Source organism: Phaseolus vulgaris, chromosome 1, assembly GCF_000499845.2.
Source record: "Phaseolus vulgaris cultivar G19833 chromosome 1, P. vulgaris v2.0, whole genome shotgun sequence".
Taxonomy (NCBI): Eukaryota; Viridiplantae; Streptophyta; class Magnoliopsida; order Fabales; family Fabaceae; genus Phaseolus; species Phaseolus vulgaris.
The window spans coordinates 7604133-7628446 of NC_023759.2; the positions used below are offsets into that span (position 1 = coordinate 7604133).

Sequence of the window (24314 nt, forward strand, 5' to 3'; positions counted from 1 at the left end):
AAAGTAACTTAGTGTTAAAGAATATTTGTTCTTTGTCTTAGGGAGACATAAAGGAACAACCGAGAGTGACTTTGTGTACTTGTAATCAATATTTTATTAGTAAAACCTTTTAAAGGTTCTAAAGGAGAATTGAACATAGCTTAGTGTTGGAGTGAACTAGTATAAAACTTTGAGTGTTACACTACTTCATTTATTACTTATGTACTAGTTGTCTACTTTCGTTTTCAAGATTTTGCAAAAATTATTTTGAAACATTTTCCAACCATTAGATGATCATTCTCTGATAGTATAATCATCGTTCTACAACGAAAAGTTTTCAAAAGCTCTATTCAACTCTCCCCTTCTACAACTAACCTATTATTTCAAGGTACACATTCCACTCGTAATCCTTATCCTCATTATGTCATTCTGAGTTATCACAGGTTGTCTCCATCCCATTGTGTTTGTCTCTCTTCCCCTCCTCTGTATCAATTCCTAAAGTTATAGGTGATTCCTTAGCCCACCTTGGTAAGTGATAATACATGATTGATGAATTGTGTGCTCTTCAGAATAGTGCTAGTTGAAATATTGTTCCTTTGCCTCCTAGGAAATTTGTTGTTGATTAATCTTTCGTCAAGTTGGCCCTAATAATGCTATTGATCCGCTCAAAACTCATTTAGCTGCCATAAGTTATACTCAAATATTTGGATTACACTATTGTGACACCTTCTCTTTAGTTGCCAAGATGGCCTTTATCAAATTACTTTTAGCCATGGCTGCTTTTTGACATTGGCCTTTTTATCAATTGGATGTCAAAAGGCCTTCTAACATGGTGATTTGCTGGAGGAGATTTATACGGAGCAATCTCCTAGTTTTTGTTGCTGGATGGGAGTCTTTTGGGTACATATTTTGTCTCCCTAAATCTTTATATAGTCTTAAATAGTTTCTCAATAAATGGTTTTGTAGATTCGGTGTAGTAGTCCAATAGGTACGAATCGAAGTGAGGTCGATCGTTGTGTTTTATAGTCATTCGGGAGTTGGGTGTAACTATGTGGTAGTGTTTGTTGATGACATTTTTCAAAAAAATAAAACAACACCTTTGCCATCATTTTCAGAAAAAAAAAAGACCTCAAAAGACTTCTACACTGTTAGAAAAGGTATCAAATATAGGCATTAATTAGTTTTATCGGAAAACTACTACGTGTTGTACCTATCTCTGTACCTAGGACTCTAGTTTTGTCTTTTGATCTTTGCTCTTTCCTAGACTAAAGCAGAAGAGTCATCAACATGAGGCGTTATATCAGTGGTGTGTTTATCTGGCACATGCAAAAGGGTAGAACAGGTGGAAGTGAAATTGGGCACAATAGGAGATCACAAAATTTGATCACGAACATGAGAATAATCATCAGGAAGGCCATGTAAACCCCATAACATGAAGAACTTGGATTTTGTTCTAGTTCTTGAGAAGGAGTGGGGGCAGGAGGTAATAACTCATTAAAATCATGAAGAACGTCATTGTACCATCAAGACGTTTGGGAGCAACAACTGTGAGGAGATTTTGACACACACCATAACGACGTTGACTATCATTGGTGTATAATAATTTTGCTTGTTCCCAAACATTCGAACATGTCTCATAGGTACGAAAATTTTGTTTTAAAGATGAGTGAATGGTAGATTTGATAACAATGCATAATTGAGCATCAATTTTCAACCAACCAGAAACCTCATTTTCAGCAACAATGGGACAGGTAAGATGATCAACATAACCTTGACTCTTAAGCCTTAGTTTAATATCTGAGACCCAAGTGTCATAATTGGTTCCATCCAATTAGTATAAATAGATGGATCCGGCATAATGGCAGCGGACGAAGCCACAATGGCAGCGGAAGCGGAAGAGGGAATAGAAGAAGCCATAAATGATAAGGACAAATCCAGTCACCCGTCAATTGGCGGCAACAGCAATGATGAAGGCTCTAACAGCGTCTCCGACGGCGATTTTGGCGGCTGTTCTGGTGAGATTCCGACGAGAGTCCGGAGGCGGCTCCAGCGAGGTGATGGCGGCTTCAGCAAGGCGGTGGGGCGGTGGCTGGAAAATTCCAGTGAACAGTGGGTTCACCAATAAAAATTGAACTCTAACCCTACGCTCTAGATACCATATTAAAGGAAAGGATAAATCCCTTGTGTATATTGAACACATAGGGTTATGTTTATATAGGAAAAGAAACATATGGGCTAACCCCGTTACATAAATAGAGATATCTAACAATATCTATAATATCTAATAATATCTAACAGAAGCAGATCATTCAGTTTTTTTTCGTCACTCGAGTGTTGGGTGTATCTGTCTTGTAGTATATGTTGATGACATTGTTCTTACACGCAGTGATCACCATGCCATCATCTCACAAGTAAAACAACACCTTTGTCAACACTTTCAGACCAAAGATCTTGGCAAACTCAGATATTTCTTGGGGATTGAGGTAGCACAATCCAATACTAGTATTGTTATCTCTCAAAGAAAATATGCATTGGATATTTTGGAGGAAATTGGGTTGATGAATACGAAATCTTTTGATACTCCCATGGATCCCAATGTCAAACTTCTACCCAATTAGGGGAAGCCTCTTTCAGATCCTGAGAAGTACAGAAGATTATTTGGAAAATTGAACTATCTCACTGTTACTCGTCCTGATATTTCCTTTGCAGTCAGTGTGCTGAGTCAATTTCTTAATTCTCCATGTGAAGATCATTGAAATGCAATCATTCGTATATTGAAGTACATTTAAGGCTCTCCTGGAAAAGGTTTGTTATATGGTCATAATAACAATACTAAAGTCGTTTGTTATTCAGATGTTGATTGGGCAGGATCTCCATCTGATAGAAGATCAACTTTCGGTTATTGTCTCCATTGGTGATAAGTTGATCTCTTGGAAGAGCAAGAAACAAAGTGTTATGGCGAGATCTAGTGCAGAAGCATAATATAGAGTTATGGCCTCGGCTACTTGTGAACTTATTTGTCTTAAACGTTAGTTACTTAAAGAATTGCAATTTGGAGAGGTCACTCAAATGACACTTATATGTGATAATCAGGTTGCTCTTCATATTAACTTAAATCCAGTTTTTCATGAAAGGACCAAACATATTGAGATTGATTGTCATTTTATTCGAGAAAAGATTATATCGGGTGATATCAAGACTGAGTTTGTTAATTCAAATAATCAATTAGCAGATATTTTTACCAAACCCTTACGAGGGCCTAGGATTGATTACATTTGTAACAAGCGGAGTACATATGATCTATATGCACCAGCTTGAGGGGAGTGTTAGATATTATTAGATATAATTAGATATTATGAGATATTATAGATATTGTTAGATATTTCATATTATGTAATGGGCTTAGCCTATATGTTTCTTTTACTATATAAACATAACCCTATGTGTTCAATATACACAAGGGATTTACCCTATTCTTTATTTTCCTTTAGTAACTTTCTCTTGTGATGACTAAGCAACCCTTCATATTTCCTCCAACACAATATTCAACAAGGACTGAACATATTAGGATAGATTGTCACTTCATTCATGAAAAGATTGTATCTAGAGATATTACTACTCAATTTATTAATTCCAATGATCTCTTGACATATGTCTTCTCCAAAACATTGCAGGATCCTAGAATTGATTATATTTGTGACAAGCTTAGTGCGTATGATTTATATGCACGAGCATGATGGTGAGTGCTAGATGCATTTCACCATATCAGCCTAGGCCCATCTCTATGTAATGCAATGTACATTCTACATATAACATGTTCCTTTGTGGTGCTTGAGACACACAAGGATTCCATCATATGACTCTATCATTTATTCCTATAAACTATAATCAAGAATTCAATTTCTATGGATTTGTTTGACAGTGATTAGGGAGGTTCATTGGATGATATGAGAAACACTTCTGGTTATTGCTTTAAATTTGGTTCTATAGTGTTTTCTTGGGCTTCCAAGAAGAAAGATATTGTAGTAAGGTCAAGTACAGAAACAAATGTATGTAGATGCTATTGCATCTGTTAATCAATCTTTATGGTTGAAGAAAATTCTAACTGATCTATATGTGGTTCAGACATGTTCAACTAAAGTATTCATAGATAATCAATCAGTAATTGTAATTTCTAATAATTCAATTTTTCATGGCAAGACTAAACAATGCAATATCAAGCTGTATTTTCTTAGAGATGTTCAAACGAAGATGAAGTTTTGTTAGAATATTGCAAGACGGAAGACCAATTGGCAGACATCTTTAGAAAGGCACTTCCAAAAGGGTGTTTTGAGAACTTGAGGGAGATACTTGGAGTCAACAGCTACTGATACAAGGAGTGTTTGAAAATCTGAATCAGTATTTATTATAAGAGTTTATTAGAGCATTCTTCCTATTGTTATAGTTTTAAATATAAGAAACATGGGTGTCAACGGGAGGCTAAAGATTTATGGGTAATTTTATTTTTTATTTGGAATTGTTATCAATTTTTAGTTATGTTTTTCTTGTATTTAAAGGTTACCAGTATGAATAAAAGTATATGAGCATTTTTAGCCTTAGAAAATATTCTGAGTTCCTGCAGTAACAGCTAACAATCACATATCAAATTAAGTTATTCAAAAGAATAGATGAATGTGTTAATTGATTCCAACCTTTGTAGAACACTTCTTACCTTACATAGTTTATAGAGGAATGTATTTTGAATATCCTGATCATCTGTGAAGGTTAGTTGATGAATACACTGTGTACCTTTTAGTTTCTTCAAAAGCCACAATCCAGAATTAAACAAAGAGTTTGAACTGTAAAGATACCCCAAATGTGGACCAGATACCGAAACATATGTATGTAGATATCTAAGAAATGGCTCCATCATGGTCTCTGCAAACATAAGACAAAATTTAGCTCCTAATTTCAAATAGACAAACACCATCAATTCTAAAATTATGACCCACCTGCTAGTGCTGTTCTTATAATGAGGTTACCAATAGAATGTCCAACAAAACTTAGTCTAATATCTCCTAAATTCCCATATTTTGCGGCTTTATCCATTTTCTTTTTAACAAAAGAAATAACTTCCTTAGCTAGCCGCTGACCCATTTCTCTGAAGTCTCCTGAAGTTTTATCCTCGTTAGTCTCTGACATAAGAAATTCTACCTTAGGGTCTATCAAAAGCCATTGATTTCGAATAAGCCGTAGATCCAAATGATGCCCCTAAAACATTTGAAGTTATGAAGAATAAGCATTCAGCCATCTTTGAACAATGAAAAATATACAAACACAAAAAGTTTGCCAATGTTATGCTTTGCTGCTATTCTTTACACAGCCATTCCCAAGTCTGGCTAAAAAATAGCATGGCTGATGAATTTTACAAACAACATAAATTTTGTTAATCTTTATAACATGAATAGACAGTGTATTGTGTTAATTTAGGTGGTACCAGTAAATAATGCATTGTTTCCTGTTCAACTCAAGTATTGTTTCAAATTTGCAGAGTCCAATGTATCAGACCGCATGTGTAGTGGAAAATAAGAAAGTTTCCTATATTTCATGAAATCAAGATTCATTTTGGAGCATGGAATACTCTTACATTTCACATATCTATGGAAATAGTTGAAACAATGATTACGAGAAGAGAAAATAAGAGAATTAAATCAAGGAACTGAAGTGCATAAAAGACCAAATGGTAAAGTTTTTGGTTGGTAGGTTATTAGGTTATGCATGCTACTACAATATACCTAGAGATTTTAAAGGTTTAAATGTTTGTAGTCACTGAAATTTGGATTAAACCCTTTTGTAGTCCCTAAACACTAAAGTTGGTAAAGTTTTTGGTTACAAAATAAAATCTCAAGGAACAAGGATGGTAATTTCAAGAATTATTTATGCTACTACAATGTACATAAAGATTTTATAGGTTTAATTATGTTTTTAGTTCTAGAATTAGGATTAAATAATTTTTAGTCCCTCAAATTTAGTAGAATATGGTACAAAAGGATATTGTAATTAGTTACATGTGTGCTTTCAAAAGTTGTCAGAAGATTCTAGAGATTTTTGTGTTCATTACTTAAGGTTGAGTTCTCTGTATAGATGTTGACGTATTGTCTCAAAAATTCAATTCAATAAAATCTTCTCTCATTCTTTAATCTTTTTAAAGTTGGAGAACTCCATATCACTTCTTCCGCTGTCACTATGCCGGATCCATCTATTTATACTAATTATGTCAATGTTCATCTCTCCATTGACAATTTAGATGGAACCAATTATGAAACTTGGGCCTCAGATATTAAATTATGGCTTAAGATTCAAGATTATGTTGATCATCTTACTTGTCCCAATGTTGCTGAAAATGAGGTTTCTCGTTGGCTTAAAATTGATGATCAATTATGCATTGTTATCAAATCTACCATTCACTCATCTACCATACACCAATGATATTCAACGTCTTTATAGTGTATGTCAAAATCTCCTCACAGTTGTTGCTCCCAAACGTCTTGATGGTACAATGGCGGATTATCTGGGTAAACTTCATGCTCTTCTTCATGATTTTAATGAGTTATTGCCTCCTGCCTCCAATCCTTCTAAAGAACTAAAGCAAAGATCCAAGTTCTTTGTGTTATTGGGTTTACATGGTCTTCCTGGTGATTATTCTCATGTTCGTGATCAAATTTTGGGATCTCCTATCGTGCACAATTTTACTTTCTTTTGTTCTACCCTTCTGCGTGTTCCAGGTAAACCTAAACCCTAAACCACATCACTGATATAACACCACATATTGATGACTCTTCTACTTTAGTCTCTCAGCATAATGATCGTGCTCGCTCTTACAAGCCGGGTAAAGGGCGTCACAAGTGTGACCATATTGGCAAACTTGGCCACAAAGTGGATAGATGTTATGCCTTCATGGTCATCCTCCTAAACCTGTTGTGGTTTCCCAAACTTCTCTTGTGCAACCTTCTACTATGGGTCATACTTCATTTCATACCCTAGGTCAGCCTGCTATTTTCAATGAATTTCTTAAATGGTATGAGGATCGTCAGAACCCTGGTTCCACTGCTTTTGTTGCACATTCAGGTACATCTTTGGTTGACCTCATTCACTCTACTTCCCTTGGCTCTTGGGTCATCCTAGTCTTGCCAAGATGCAACAGCTTGTTCCAAGTTTCTCTAATGTATTTAGTTTATCGTGAGTCATGTCAGTTAAGGAAACACATTCATAGTTCTTTTCCTAGTAGTGTCTCACAACGTGCTTCATCTTCTTTTGCCTTAGTTCACTCTGACATTTGGGAACCAAATCCTATTAAGTCTAATTTAGGATTTAAGTATTTGGTTACTTTTATTGATAATTATTCAAGATGTACTAGGGTGTTTTTAATGAAAACAATTTTGACTTGTTTTCTATATTTCAAATATTTTAAAATAAAACTAAAAATCAATTTCGAATTTCCATCGAATTTTGCACAATGATAATGGACATGGGTATATTTCTGATTCTTTTAAAAAAATTATGGCTTCTCATGGTATTCTTCATCAAACTTCATGTGCCTATACTCCTCAACAAAATGGGGTAGTTGAGCGCAAAAATAGACATCTTGTTGAAACAACTTGTACTATTTTAATCCACGGTGATGTTCCTCAGCGTTTTTGGGGTGATGTTGTTCTTAGTTCATGTTATCTCATTAATCACATGCCATCTTCAGCTTTAGATGACAAAATTCCTCGTTCTATTTTATTTGCAAATGACCCTTTGCACTTTTTACCTCCCAAAGTGTTTTAGTCCACATGCTTTGTTCATAATTTTAGTCTTGGTCTTGATAAATTATCTCCTAGGTCACAGTAATCATACTAAAGTCGCTTGTTATGCATATGCTGGCAGGATCTCCATCTGATATAAGATCAAATTTTGGATATTGTGTCTCCATTGGTGAAAACTTCTCTTGGAAGAGCAAGAAACAAAGTGTTGTGGCAAAATCTAGTGCAGAAGCAAAATATAAAGCTATGGTCTTGGCTACTTGTGAGCTTATTTGGCTTAAACAGTTACTTAAAGAATTGCAATTTGGAGAGGTCACTCAAATGATACTCATATGTGATAATTAGACTGCTCTTCATATTAGCTCAAATCCAATTTTTCATGAAAGGACTAAACATAATGAGATTGATTGTCATTTCATTTGAGAAAAGATTGTGTCTAAAGACATCAAGACTGAATTTGTTAATTCGAATGATTAATTAGCAGATATTTTCACTAAATCTTTATGTTGGAGATCCCACATCGACTAGAGATGAGGACAATTCATTGTATATAAGTGGGTGCAAACCTCAACCTCATGAGCCGATTTTATGGGGTTGAGTTAGGCTTAAAGTCCACTTTGTAATATGGTATCAGAGTCATTTTGATCCTATCCTAGCAAATATTTGTTGGGTTTATCAGGCCACCACCCATTATATGTTATCCCACGTACGAGCTGTTGTCACTCTCGACGTGAGGGGGTGTGTTGGAGATCCCACATCGACTAGAGATGAGAAAAATTCATTGTATATAAGTGGATGCAAACCTCAACCTTATGAGCCGGTTTTATGGGGTTGAGTTAGGCTTAAAGTCCACTTCGTAATACTTTATGAAGACCTCGAATTGATTATATTTGTAACAAACTTGGTACTTATAATTTATATGCACCTAGCCCATAGTTTATATTATTCTATTATTATGTTATTGATTCTGTTATTATTTTCATTTATAAATAAACACCCTTATGTGTGTATTTCACAAGGGATATCAATCCTATATATTTTTTCTTCATTCTTAATAGAAGGGAACATAGAATTTAGAACAAAAAAGGATGAATGTGCTAGATGACGGTGGAAACGACAAATTTGACAGGACTTAAAAGTAGTGCACAACTAGAGACAAGAGGTAGTCGTTTATCTAGTGATACTATTCTTAGATCCTAATCATCCCTGTTCCTAAACAATTTCAATTGTCCTTCGTGTGGCAAGATCCTGAAAAACACAATATGTGGGAAAGAAGGTTATAGAATGATTTAGGTCATGAGTAAGCTTTTGAACGAAAGAAAGGTTATTAGAAAGTTTTGGAACATAAAGAACATCTTTAAGGCTGAGAGATGGCAAAAGAGAAATATTACCACGTCCAATTATTGGGATATGAGTCCCATTGGCAATAATAATGTAGTTACTGAAAAGAGAGACATATGATGTCAAAAGAGATGAATGAGGGGGCATATGGTTTGTCGCACCCGAGTCTAGAACCCAAGAGTCCATATTTTAGAAACATTAAAAAAAGAATTGAAGTTCTTATCAGTCATAGTTAGAAAACAAGTACCAGAAGGTGGGTTACTGATAAATTCCATAAGAGATTTTAGATGTTCAATTTCCGTATATAGTTTAGCCATTTCTTGTTCAATTGAAGAGGATGAAGGAGTTTTGCCAGGATTTTCAGAATTTGAAGTTGCTTTATTAGCCTTCCTTGAGAGTTGCTCTTCTAATTCCGCTAAATGATTGAGAGTTTTCTCCTTTCTATGTAGCTTGAAGCAAGTTTCTTTTGTGTGGCCATATTTCTTATAATGAGAGCACCTACCATCCTTCCTACCTTTTAAGCTGAGTTTTATGTTTGCAAGATTTGAAGTCCCAGGTTTAGAAGCCTTTCCAGAGAACATGGGATCTCTTTCAATGGAGGGCTCATTCATCATGACCATTCAATGAGTCTCCTCACCTTGGACAATGTAGAAGACTTCAGAAAGAGAAATGTTTCCTTCCCAAGAATTTGAACCCTAATAGAGTCATATTTAGGATTTAATCCTGATGAGAACTTAAATATATGAAATCGTTCAACGAACTAAGAAAGAGTGACAACATCTATGCTATTTTCAAGCTTCAAATTTTGATACTAGTTAAACTAAATCCCCAGACCCTACAACATTTCATAATATTCTACAATAGAGAGTGTCCTGCCTAGCACCAATGATCTTGCTTTCTAACTCATAACATGTAAAGATGTCATGTCGCATGGAATAAGCATTTGCAAGGTCTTTCCAAATTTCATAGGACTAGAGTAGAACATATAATTTTTACTGATTTTTGTAGCCATGGATCCCCATAACCATGTAATAATTCATGAGTCATGATTGTCCCAAATTTGACAATTAGGGTTATCCTAAGATATAGCATCTCTTTCAATATGGTTGAGTCTACTCATACCCTTGAACGTGCGTCTGATAAATTGAGCCCACTGGATATGATTCTGATCAATAAGGGGGTTATCATCAGGCAAGTGTAGAATATTAGTAGTGCTTAGTGGAGTTGTCATGCTAAAATAAATAATAGGGATTCCTTAACCCCTTCCAAAATAAGAGAAAACAGTAAGACAAATAAAACAAAATAGTGTCATCTTGGAGGACGAAAAATCTCATGGTATGATAGTCAATCTAACTGAAGGCTTCGACGGCGAAAACTCCAACATCTCCCACAACATTAGTACTGACATCTTCACGATAGAGGCAGCTATAGCTCGGGTGACGACCTTGACTCCAACGATAGCTTCGGTGCTGACATCGACTCCAATGATGGCTCTGGTGGATAACTCCGACAGACAATGATGACTTTGACAGAATAAAGGAAAGGCGGCATTTCAGGCAACCCTATAAAGGAACCACAACTAAGATGGTGAAGAAGAAATGTGGAAGCACGACCCCAAGATCAGGAGCTCTGATACCAACTTGAAAATGATTAATTTGAATGAAAGAAGAATTTTTTTATTCAATTGATTGATTTGAAGAAGTACATCAACCTCTACATATAGAGAACTCTAACCCTCACTACAAGAGCAATGTTAGGCCATGTGTGAGCCACCTGTGTGGAGCGCACCTTTCTGGCCCACCACTATCCTCAATGGCAGCATTATCAGGGCGGAAAACACACACATCGACGATTTATAAGGCAGAAAAAGCAGAGCTCCCAAGATTGGGAGCTTTGATACCAAATTGAAATATGTAAGGAAATAAAGAATTATTTTATTGATAACAATTACACCTTACATTCTCATCACCTTTATTTGTAACAATCAAACAGTCATAATTGGTTGAGAGTTTTAAATCAAGTTCTTAGGAAATTCGATTTTCATGACACTCTGCAATTGGATGAGAATAATTTTCGAATAAACTTTGTTGTCATTCTCTTTTAATGGCAAAGTCATTGGCTTCATTGGATGCAAAAGGGGAATGTGCTAGGGTGATCCCTTATTTCTGTATTGCAAGAGAGGTTTTGAGCAAGGCTATTCAGAACCTCATGCAGGTAATATGCATATTATTGGTGCTAAGAATGAAAATGTGGAACAAACAACATGTAATCAAGTTACCCTTTAGATTATTTACCTCATAAGAGATTTTGGAAAGGTGCTCGAATGCTAAGTGACTTTGAAATAAGCCCATAACCTTGCCATTGAGGCTACTGGTTCTAGTTTATGAAAGATTACTTAGAACCAATTTATCCCTCGTGTCAAGTTGTTTTTAATATGGAGATTACTACAAAACAAATTGGTCATTGATGATAACATGTTAAAAAGTTGCCATATTGTGAGCAAGAGGTTAAATCTATTAATGAACATATTTTTTTTTAAGTCTTTTTTGTTTAAAGTTATGGTCTTCTATTAGTTCTCATCTGCATGATAGGCTCGAGTTTCCTGATATTGTCTCTATTATGAAAGCTTTTGATGGGAGTTGGAGTAAGTTGAGTAAATTGTTTGTCCGATTGGCTATTTTTTCAGTTATGGATTATATTATTTGGTTTGATAATCAATATATGCCTTACAAAGGATTACAAATAAGGTTTATAATAAGGTAAGTTTAATTGTTAATTTTTGTTCTTATACTAAGAATTCTAACATGTTTGAGTTTTGAATTCTTAACCATTTTAGCATTGATATCAAACCTAGTGTTGGCCCAAAAATAATTTTTGTTTTGTGGAAGGCCCCTCCTTGTCTTGGTGGAAATGTAATATAGATGGAGCAGCCAAAGGTGTACCTCGCCCTACAGTTTGTGGAGGCTTTTTCAGGACAATGCAGCAATTTCTAATTTCATTGGAATCTATTCATCCATTCATACTAAATTTGTGGGAGTTGATAGCAGTTGACTTTGCTTTTGATGGAGGTTGTCATAGTTTAGATTAGGAAACTTGTTTTCGATAGAAGTTGGCACAGTTGCTATATGACATTGGAATGCTATCATTCACAACATAGAGTACATTAAAAGGGCCACTAGAAAAGGTTTGTCATATGAACACAATAATCATACTCAAGTTGTGGAATAGATGAAAATTGGGCAATTCACTTACTAACGAAACTCACTTCTGGATAGTGTCTCTATTGGTAACCACTTGTTCTCCTAGAAAATCAAGAAGCATAATGTGGTGGAAAGATCTTATGCAAAAGCATAGTATAGAGGCATGGATTCTACCTCTTGTAAGCGTATTTGGCTCAAATAGTTGCTTAAAGAATTGAGATTTGGGAAAGTTAATTAGATGTCTCTCATTTGTGATAAAGATTTTGCTCTTCAAATTTCCTCAAATCTAGTATTTCACGTAAGGACCAAACATATTGAGATAGATTGCTAGTTCATCCAAGAAAAGATTTTTTTCTGGAGACATTACCACTTAGTTAGTTAGTTAATTCCAGTGATGAGTTAGCATATATCTTCCCCAACATTGTGGAGCCCAAGGATTGATTATATATGTAACAAGCTTGGTGCATATGATTTATATGCTCCAACTTAAGGAAGAGTATTAGATATATTTTGTATATGGGCTTGGGCCCTTCCTTCTATAATGCTATATATGATATATGTATATATTTTCCTTAATTTTGCTATTAAAAAACTAGAGACTTCTATCACATGAATGTATACCATTTCTCTCAACACCTAGTTCACACGGAAATTTGGAAAGTAGAAAACAAGAAATACGCAATATACTCTAGACAAATCTCAAGAGTAATTTTACTATTATTCCAAAAAACCCTTTATGATGAGGTTTGGGTTTTGGTTTGCTGGCTTCTTTGAGAGACGGCCAATTATTGGTTCTTTTTTGCTTGACCCAATGTCTGTAAAATAAGTTGGACAATCCAACAAACTAAGACACAAAAAAAAACTATTAATTCCTAAGAGTGCATGAGTGTAAGACTTGCCTGAAACCCATGCACAAAGATAACAATCTTCAACACACGAGCACTACTTTGTGAAGCAGATATCTTGTTTGCAGAGTCCAAGTTAAGTCCAGTTTGAGAGCTAGGTGAATTTATAAGTCCTAAATTTCTCAAGTATGAATTATCACTGTTAGTTCGACGTGGTGCATTCATCACACGTTCAACAATCACAATTGGTATGTGTAAAGGATCTCCAAATATGTACATGTCTTGAATTGACCGGCTGTTAATCTGCAAAGATGGAATCCATTCATAGGCCATATGCAAAGGAATAAAGAGGAGATACTGGTTCATGAGTTGATAACTACCCTCATTTGTGCTATGCTTCTTCGATGAAGTTCTGCCCGTGTAGCAGCAGTCTGAGGAGGCTGTATAATTTAAGGCAAAAAAGATCATGCTTTAAGTTATTTGCACTAAAATTAATTTTACGAAGGAATAGTAAAGTACCTACCTCATCAGGTTTCCAAATAGAGGAAAGTCTTTTGTTTGCTGCACGATGGTAAGACTCATCACTCTCACTGTTTATATAATGATGAGGCATCTCAACCTTAGAGTACACCATCCATATTGACCATTCAGCTTTTCGATCCTTAGCCCATGTATCCCGCAAAATTTCCAGAATCTTAATTTTGTTGTCCCTAGAAACAAGAATGTTAAAGCTGATTAAACAAGGTAATGTTTCATGATTATTCTCATGCATGGGTAATGAAAAGGGCCACAAACTATAATTGTCACAGTTAACTGGGATATTCTCACGCTATATGAATGGCAGCATGTGAAACACTAAATGTGGATTTGTATGCAAAAATATAATCTGAAACGAAATATATAAAAGACTGAACGAGGGGAACAGAAGCTAGTGATGTCATTTATCTGCCCCTATACAAAACGATCCATAATTGATCAAATGTGCAGCTGTAACAAAATATATATACTAGCATATTAGAAGGCGAGTAAACAAAACCAAACTTTTGAATCATAGCCTTTAAAAAGCAAACCTGTGGAACTTTAGAAATATGTTCCATAAATACAACAATTGATTTCCCACTGAATGATAACAGTTCAATAGCTCTCTCATTGACAAAGAACGAAGCTTTTCAGCATTCTCCGAAGGTAGAGCTCTATTTCGTCCCTGTACAAGAAGAGACCATTTAATTAATAAAATCTTAAAAGAGTAATATAAAAGGAATAGCAAAGTTGCAATATTTTTTCGGATGAATAAAGCTCAAGGACCTCAACATAATTTTGTGACTTGTCTTGACCTGAAATTTCAACTTCAGTCGTAAACTGATCAGATTGAGGAACAGAATTTATTAATTTCATACTGTTCCTTTTGGACAGAACCTCTGAAATATCAATAGCTTGACCAACTGCTTTGCTAAGTTTTTCTAGTTCGTCAAGTAATATATCATAAGCTGTTAGCAATGCTTTAACAAGCATGGCATTTTTCAACTTTACGGAGGCAATGTCACTCCATCCCTGATTAGTCACAAAGAATTCAGTTAATGCCCAAAAATAATGTATAAAAAGGAAAAAAAAAATTGAAGGATTTTTAAATTGTGTTTCATCCCACATGCATACTATTAAAATATAAGAATGAAATAATTAAATTAAATAAGGATTCAATCATCAACCCTAAATAATAGCCAGACAATATTTCCAACTTCCCTTGTTTAGATAAGGATAAGACACAATAACACTCCCTCTCAAGCTCTCTTTTCTGTTTTCTGTCAATTATAACTGACTTTCTGCGCTGTTAAAAGTTTTGTAGAAAACACTGTTGTGTTCATTTAGCAAACTAGAAGAGAGTTCTTATCTTTACAAATTAAGATGCTAACACTCTCTTGTGAGCAAACCCCTGTGATCTGTTTGATCACATCTTCATACAAACATAGTTTATTTAGCCAGGAGTGACTACAATCCAAACGATACTTTGTCTTAACCGAGAGTGGTTGTGTTCTAAACAATACTCTGTAAGTTAGTTAGAAGTGGTTGAGTTCTAAAGAATACTTTGGTTGTTAAGGAGTGGCTAAGTTCCAGATGATACTGGCTTTTTTAGCCAAGAGTGACATTGTGTCCAAATAATACTTGTGTTATTAGCCCCAAGAGTGGTCACGTTCCAAACAATACTCAGTTTGTAACTTGTAGTAGTAGTTTGCATAATAAAACTCAATCAATTGATTGAGAACTGGACATAATCTACATTATTAAAAAGAAGCAGCATAAAAGTCATAGTGTAAATCACTCAAAAAGAAAGGTACTTTTAGATATACTATCTATCATCTACATGGTAAACAGGTTGAAACAACGCACACGGTAGAACTTGATAAAGTCATAATATAAGAACATAACACAAGAAAATAGCCCACATATAACATGTCCATTTGCATAGTATATATGAAGTGTTACGAAGTAGACTTTAAGCCTAACTCAACCTTATAAAATCGGCTCATGAGATTGAGGTTTGCACCCACTTATATACAATGAAAGACTCTAATCTCTAGTCGATGTGGGATCTCCAACACGAAGATTAACTTTTCACCTTTGACTAGGCTAAGTTGGTCACTAATAGAGATAATAATGGCACAAATAATATAATTGAGCACCAAGCGCTAGTTTTCAAGAAGCCCAGGGAATAAATGAATGCACGGATAGATTTGCAATAGTATTTTGAGAAATAGCAAATTGATCATTACTTCAAAAGTGATCTAAAAAACGAGACATCCAATGAGAACATACTTGGTTCAATGAGTCATAACTTCTATCAGAAACAAATTCAGCATCACGAGAAAAGCTGAAACCAAAGCATGTGGAGAGGTTAGTCCATGTAATCAAACATGCATAAAAAACTTCCAATTAAATATTTTCTTAAGTAAGCATATCAAAAGAAACAGAAACTTTAAATGAAGGCCTTAAAGATTCATACTGAAAATTAGCTAATGTGACAAACCTGGGTACCTTCGATGCAGATTGGTTAGAGGCAGCTGTCAGTAAACTTACATGTACAGTGACATCGACCAGCACTGCATGTAAAGCATCAAAATGTACAGGACAATATGAATGCAATCCCAGAAGAGCTTTAGGAGGAATTCGGAATTCATGGACAGCAGCTGGGTAAGCATCCAGAGAAGCTTGCAAATCAGCACTGTAGATGGTGCACTCCAGTCAGTGTACAGACTTCACTAAGGAGAGATGAATCGAAAAGGAACAACAATGTGCTTTGGCAACATATTAATAACCCAGTGAATAATATACTACTTGAATCACTCACCCATTTTCAAATGTGGGAGCATACATAAGCTCAAACTTTAAAATTACAGCTGTTGTAGGTAAAACCTGCAATTAAGAACCACAAAAACACAGTTAAATTAGATAAGAACATTGCAAACGAATGCACATTGCAAAAGCCCACCTCCCTTGTGCTCAATTTAACTTTTGTACTAGAACAATAAGGCGTGATGAGGATCAAACTGTAGAACACTTTTACATATAGGCTCAATACCATGTCATGAATTAAATATTACAAGGGGTCCTTACATCAACTAAATTGTAACTGAAAATCATTTCAAGGTGCTTTGTTGCTAAGATCACTAGACACATGTGTCTCAGCAGACACATCTATGCTGGAGTGCACAAACAATTTATGAGTAATTAGATGTCAACTTCGCTAACACCTAACATAGTGATATGACCTAGGTGATCTCCCAACAGATAATTGAGCACCCAACATTGGCATCGGCCAATATTTCCTTTCCCTCAATACCCTATAGAAAGAGAAGAAATAGAGATAGATCATCACCTCAAATCTATCTAGAGATAGGTTGAATGAGATCATCATACATAAATGAATGTCCTGCCTAGCATATCTTATCCGAAAGGGCTGGGTTGAGAAACTGTTGTCCGTGTCATCAATCCTCCAAATACCATATATACTGCTAGGACGCAGATCATGAGCTGCAAATCAGAAAATTTCTACCTCGTAAGTTAATATTGTTTCAGCACATACAGAACTGCTTCTACAAAAGTTCTCATTAGAAGAAATATGCAGGTGCACAAAGAAAAACATTAAGAGTGGTAGTTTCAAGGATTACAAAACAAGATACCACATCTCATGTCTTTCCAAGAAGCCATGACAAATACCTCAAGTATGAACTTTCATTAAAGACAAGAACATACGACTTCAGCAAGTAAAATATCAAGTAAATAACACTTTAAACTGTAACGTGTTTGGATTAAAAAGTTGAAGAGAGCAATTTAATCTTTTAGGGGTATTCACTAAAGAAAGTATTGCTGTTCAATAAAATACTGTCTGGATATGTAAAAAGAAAATTCAAAACAATTTATAGTATACTATTTTTATAATATAATTACAGAAATTGTTATAATTATTGAAATAAGGCAGAGACCCTTTATAATCAGAAATATCTTCATTACGTACATTATTAGGAATACTTTTATTTATTCCTATATCATATTTTTATTATTAAAGGATATCAAATTTCTTTCTAACTATTGTATTGATTTCATTTTTTTCAATATAAATAAAGCACTAGTGGTGCCTCAAAAACACAATTTCAACTTAATGTCTCTCTCTTTCCCATAGTTTAAATAGTATCTAGAGCCTCATGAAAATTGTTTTGGCCAGATGAATGGGGGTATTAGTATTATATAATGTACACATTTGGTTGGTTGTTTTTCAACCGAATGCTTTGCTATTTGTTGCTTTCAGTTTTTCTGTTTTCTGTTTGGGCCTTGTTATGTTTGAACCGATGGAATTTATTCGTAAGTCTATATATTGGTTTCCTTTCTCTGTTCTCAGGCAATAATGAATGATAATGATATCCAGTTTTAGTTTCTGTTGCATAATCAGGAGAATTATTCTGTAATTAAGTACAAATTTTATTATGTATTTATTAGGACAGATTTGTTAGTGATTTGATCTGATTTGATTTGTACAGCTTTATTTCTTGCTTTCATTACCTATTATTTCCTTCCTTAATTAGGTTGTAAACAGTCTATAAATTGAGACCGTAATCAAAGCTCCTGATCGGGGAGACTTTGCTTCTGCAATTTTTTTTAGCCGTCTTCATTGTTGTAATTACTTTTCTGGGCAGCCTTCATTGCTATAATTACTTTTTTGGACAGCCTTCATTGCTGTAATTTTTTTTTCTCCTCCGTCGACTATTACCACTTTGTGTCATTGACCGTCACCACCATCGCTGGCCGCCGACCACTGCCGACCGCCGCCAACTACCGTCGCCGACCACCATTGATCGATGTTGACTGCCACTGCCAGAAAATTTTTCCAGCGTTTTTTTCCAAACATAACCACCACCAGTTTTTTCTTGCAAAGCCCAATCGGTTTTGTCTTATTGTTGTCAACTCTTACCAATGTCGGCTAAAAATACAACCCCTCTTAGCTCCAATGATTTGCAGGTGTTGCTTTGCAACTATCATCTCGATGGAAACAACTACCTGAAATGGGCCCAGTTGGTTTGTGCTACTCTCAAGGGAAGGAAGAAATTGAATAGCCTAGAAGGGAACCCTCCAGCCAAAACCAATTCTAAATATGAAGATTGGGACGATGAAGACTCTTTTATCATGACCTGGTTATGGAATTCTATGACACCAGAGATTAGCCGAAATTGTATGTTCTTCTCCACTGCTAAGGAGATTTGGGAAAACCTTTGTCAAACATACTCTATGAAGAAAGATACTGCAGCTTGTTACAAGATAGAAAACAAAGTCTTCCATTCCAGCCAAGGGAGCCTGTCAGTAACAAGCTACTACGGTATGTTGAATGGTTTATGGATCGAATTAGATCAATACCAAAATTTGAAAATTGAGTGCATAGATGACTCTATCGCACTAGCACAATTCCTTGAAAGGATGTGAATATTGAAATTTCTTTCTGGATTGAATTCTGAATTTGATCCAATTAGGATTCAAATCTTGGGTAAGAAAAAACTCCTTTCACTCTCGGAAGTTTTTCACATTGTACGAGAGGAAGAAACTCGGAGGTCAGTAATGTTGGTTGGGGGCAACTCCGTTTATAGTTCAGCTTTGGCTGCTAGCAACTCAATTGATAATTCAGCCCTGGCTACTGGCAAGGGCCCTATAAGAGGTCCATTTTCTTCATTTGAAAAGCCTCCCATAAAGGCTAATCGTGATGATCGCTAGTGCAGCTAATGTAAGAATACTAAGGAAAGGTGCTTCAAACTTCATGGAAAAGAGAAGGTCTTGGAACATACTGGAGGATTCAAAGGTACCATACAAAGGCATGTTAATCAAGCATCATCTGACTCTGAAACTCAAATAGCAAAGGAGGTCCCGTCACTCAGCAAAGAAGAATTGGAACGTTAATGAGCTCTCATGAACTCTCTTAGTAAGACTAGCTCTTGTTCTTTAACCATGAGTGATAAGAGTTCTAGTTTCTTATCATTTAATGCTTCTAGTACTGAGAATATCTGGATTATAGACTCTGGTGCTACTGATCATATGACACCTCATTCCTCTTATTTTTCATCCTACAATACCTTATCTTATAACCAACATATTATTGTTGCTAATGGTTCCAATACCCCCATTACTCGTCGTGGTAACATCCACCTTCAACCTTTCTTTCCTTTAAAAAATGTGCTTCATGTTCCCAACCTATTTAATAACCTCTTGTCTATTCATAAGATTACCCAATATTTAAATTGTGCAGAGACATTTTTTAATTCCCATTGTGTTTTCCAGGATCTTGTCACGGGGAGAACAATTGGATTGACTAAAGAGCAGGGCGAGTTATATTACTTACAGTAGAAAGAAAAATAAAAAGTGTGTTGGACTAGAAGCACACACTTCTAATCTTCAGCAAGGAACTGAATCTTGGTCATCTTCTCAGATATGGCTTCAACACAAACGTCTTGGTCATCCTCCTTTTAGTACCCTAAAGTCCTTATTTCCTGTTTTATTTACAAAATTATCGGTTGAGTCTTTTCATTATGATGTTTGTCAGTTTGCTAAACACGGTAGAACAACTTTTACTCCAAATAATAATATAAATTCTAAACCTTTTGATCTTATTCATTCAAATGTATAGGGACCTTCACCTATTTGTAATATCTTGGGTGCAAAATGGTTTGTTTCATTTATTGATGATTGTACTCGAGTTACCGGGATATTCCTCATAAAAAATAAGTCTGAAATTTTTTCACTTGTTTGTAAATTTTTACCGAATGGTTCAAACACAATTTGAAAGTCCAATTAAGAGATTGCGTTCTAATAATAGAAGAAAATATGTGAACCAAAACCTTTCCAAGTTCCTTAAGGAAAATGGAGTTGTTCGTGAATTAACTTGTGTGGACGCTCCTCAACAAAATGGGGTTGCTGGAAAAAAAATCGTCATCTCCTTGAGGTTACTAGAGCTTTACTTTTCCAAACGTCTGTTCCTAGTTCTTATTGGGGGGGAAGCAGTCCTGACCACCACTTATTTGATCAATAGATTACCCTCTCGGGTTCTAAAGGGTGTTAGCCCTCTTTAGCTTATGATCACATTCTATCCTTCTATTCCTATTATGACTAGTCTTCAGACTCGTGCTTTCGTTGTCTTGTTTTTTTCCATGTTCATAGTCCTTATCGGGGTAAGTTAGATCCTCGTGCCATTAAATGTGTATTCATCGGTTATGCCCCCCACAAAAAGGAGTACAAATTTTATTACCCTCAGAGTCGTAAAGTTTATATTTCTAAGGATGTCACCTTCCATGAAACAAAGTCTTTCTTTACTAGTTCTTCTCAGCTTTAAGGGGAGTGTATTCAAGAAGAAGCTGAGAACCTTGAGTTGCCACATTTTCCTTTATTGCAGGATTCCATTCTTAGCGAGAATGACAAAGACCCTACTCCAGAGAAGAATAATGAGGACAAACACTTTGGAAAACAATATCAGCAAAGGCAACAAGAACCCGTCCTGGTCGAACAGCAACTTCAATTGTCCGAACTGGAGGTAAGTACTCATACTTGTGAGACTCTTGAGGACACCTTAAATGAAAATAACCTAGATGATTTACCTATTGCCTTGAGAAAAGGAAAAAGATCTTGTACCAAATATCCTATATCCCAATTTATGTCTACAGAAAAACTTTCTATGCAGCACTAGAGTTTTCTTTCAGCTATTGATTCTATCAGAATCCCTACATCAGTACACGAAGCCTTAAAAGGTGAGAACTGGGTTCGAGCCATGAATGAAGAAATGAGGGCATTAGAAAAGAATGAGACTTGGGAGATTGTAGAGAAACCAAAGGATAAGAAGGTAGTGGGTTGTCGGTGGATATATACGGTTAAGTATCAGTCTGATGGCACATTGGATCGATATGAGGCAAGGTTGGTTGCAAAAGGATACACTGACACCCATGGGATCGATTATGAGGAGACTTTTGCTCCAGTGGCAAAAATGAATACAATCAGAATTATTCTCTCCTTGACAACGCACTTTAGTTGGAAGATGCATAAATTTCATGTTAAAAATGCCTTCTTGCATGGAAGCTTAGAGGAAGAAGTATACACGGAGATTTCACCTGGTTATAGTGCTATTAATGAAGGGAATAAGGTGTGCAAACTTAAGAAGACCCTATATGGTCTTAAACAATCACCTCGTGCTTGGTTTGGAAGGTTTACTCAACTTATGGTATCTTTGGGGTACCGACAAAGCCAAGGTGACCATACTCTGTTTATAAAACATTCTCAGAATGGTAAACTCACTTTACTTTTGGTCTATGTAGATGATATGATTATTACAGGTGATGATGAGATTGAAAAACAAACTTTGAGGGAGAGACTGGTTGCTCGATTTGAGATGAAGGATCTTGGGAAGCTGAAGTACTTCCTTGGGATAGAGGTTGCTTACTCTAGACAGGGCATCTTTATTTCTCAAAGAAAATACATCCTTAATCTCCTCAAAGAGACTGGTAAGTTGGGTTGCAAGACCACTGAAGTGCCAATAGAACAAAATCATAGGATTGGGAATGATGAGAAAAATCCAAAGGTGGAGAAGACACAATATCAAAGACTTGTGAGAAAACTTATTTATCTATCACACACTACACCAGACATAGCTTACGCAGTTAGTGTGGTTAGGCAATTCATGCATGATCCAAGAAAAAGACACTTGCAAGCAGTAAATAGAATTATTCAGTGCTTAAAAGTCTCTCCAAGGAAAGGATTGTTATTCAAAAAAGGGGAAAACTTATCCATGAAAATATATACAGATGTTGACTATGCAAGATCAATTGTTGATAGGAGATCCACCACAGGTTATTGCATGTTCCTGGGTGAAAATCTGGTGACTTGAAGGAGCAAGAAACAAAATGTAGTTGCAAGATCAAGTGTGGAAGCAGAATTTAGAGTCATGGCTCAAGGGGTTTGTGAACTATTATGGATGAAGATCATACTCGATGATCTCAAAATAAAATATGAAGCTTCTATAGGTTTGGTGTGTGATAATAAGTCCGCCATCAGTATTGCACACAATCCAGTCCAACATGACCGAACAAAGCACGTAGAGATAGACCGACATTTCATTAAGGAGAAATTGGATAATGGTCTTATAGCCACCGAGCACATCCCTTCAAGACTCCAATTGGCAGATATGTTACTAAGGGACTTGCCACAAAATAGTTCAAAGATCTTACTTGCAAGTTGGGAATGATAGATATACATTCACCAACTTGAGGGGGAGTGTTGCATAATTAGGAGATAATTATTCCGTATTTAAGTGCAGATTTCATTCTCTATTTATTATGACATATTTGATATCTTTTAGTGATTTGCTCTGATTTGTGTACCTTTGATCACCTATTATTTCTTGCTTTCATTACCTATTATTTCTTTCCTTAATTAGATTGTAAACAGTCTATAAATTGAGACTGTAATCACATTTGTAAAGACATCTTAGAAATATATTTCATCTATTTCTTTCAACTAAGTGGTATAGGACTAAACCCTTGTGTATAATGAACACATAGGGTTATGTATTTATAGATAAGAAACATACAAAAAGTATGGGTTACATCTAACAACATTGAATGTATTACAAAATTGGTTCCCTCAATTTTCAGGATTTCTTAAACTATAGAGAAACTGGAATGGATGTGTTTATTGCAAACAATTACTATTACTATTCAAGTAACAACATATAATAAAGGAAATTTGCATGTATCAAGACTCCCCCTCAAGCTGATCTATACATGTCATACACATTAAGCTTGTTAAATATGCAAGATACCCATGTTGCAAATGACATGGTAATTTTTGGGGTGAGGATCCTTTCTCCAATGAAATGGCAGCACAATTAAATGATTGTATTAATAGCATTTACACCACTTATCAACACATTAAATTATGGGCAAAATTTAACCGAATATGTGGCTTAGTACTATAGATACATAGCCAGTTTCCTCAAACACATGAGTCAAATATATATAGAGCATAATTTTGAAAAAAGCTACCTTCATATTGAACAACTCTAGCTGGGATTCCAAAACATATATCTTCATCATCCTCCCATCTCATAGTAATTTTAATCTGATACCATCTATGTAACACAAAATATGCATGTAAATTAGTGTAACAAAGGAGACTTCATAACAACACTTGAAAGAAGAAAACAGAAATTGATGTATACCCCTGCTGGAAAAGGTCAAGATTGTGAAACCTATGAATGTAGATGGCAATCTCCTGTACAGCTTCCAACATAGCCACCGGCCTGACCTTAAAAGAGTGTGGCATTACATCAGGAATCCTCTCTATTGGCCAGCTTCTATATATTTTTCACACCAACAAATAATCCTAGTTATGTCCAACAATAACCTATAATAACACACTATGGCCGTTAAGTAGCAAATCCAAGCGTCTCCCTTCAGTTTTTATCATATCATATATGTTACATATTGCAAATTCTTAAGCAAATAAATCATTTGCTAAAATGAAACGCTGGATGATAAAGCGAAAGACTCACTGTCAGTCAGCACCCTCCACGGTCAACTGCAAATAAGAACAACAACAGGACACAGTCACAAGTGAGATTGTAACATAAAAAAGACAACGATAATAGC

At 35.4% G+C, this 24314-nt stretch overlaps 1 protein-coding gene across 10 annotated transcripts in view; it reads right to left on the reverse strand.

The window, feature by feature from the left end:
* The window catches only part of LOC137813437 (uncharacterized), a 28804-nt gene that overhangs the window by 3439 nt on the left and 1051 nt on the right, over positions 1–24314 (reverse strand). For 4 of the 10 annotated variants that reach the window (XR_011081427.1, XM_068615686.1, XM_068615684.1 and 1 more), the window contains exons 2-15: positions 24218–24243; positions 23885–24069; positions 23709–23794; positions 17021–17175; positions 16493–16557; positions 16172–16366; positions 15961–16015; positions 14455–14700; positions 14220–14353; positions 13673–13859; positions 13530–13589; positions 13204–13452; positions 4971–5229; positions 4691–4896 (exon numbers count right to left, since the gene is read on the reverse strand). Coding sequence is in view for 7 of the 10 variants with exons in the window: in XM_068615686.1 (XP_068471787.1) it covers positions 4691–4896; positions 4971–5229; positions 13204–13452; positions 13530–13589; positions 13673–13859; positions 14220–14353; positions 14455–14700; positions 15961–16015; positions 16172–16366; positions 16493–16557; positions 17021–17175; positions 23709–23794; positions 23885–23988 (2001 nt within the window). In the remaining 3 variants the exon portion in view is untranslated. The remainder of the gene's footprint in view (positions 1–4690; positions 4897–4970; positions 5230–13203; positions 13453–13529; positions 13590–13672; positions 13860–14219; positions 14354–14454; positions 14701–15960; positions 16016–16171; positions 16367–16492; positions 16558–17020; positions 17176–23708; positions 23795–23884; positions 24070–24217; positions 24244–24314) is intronic. The other 6 variants (XR_011081428.1, XM_068615689.1, XM_068615687.1 and 3 more) reach the window with 3 other exon arrangements.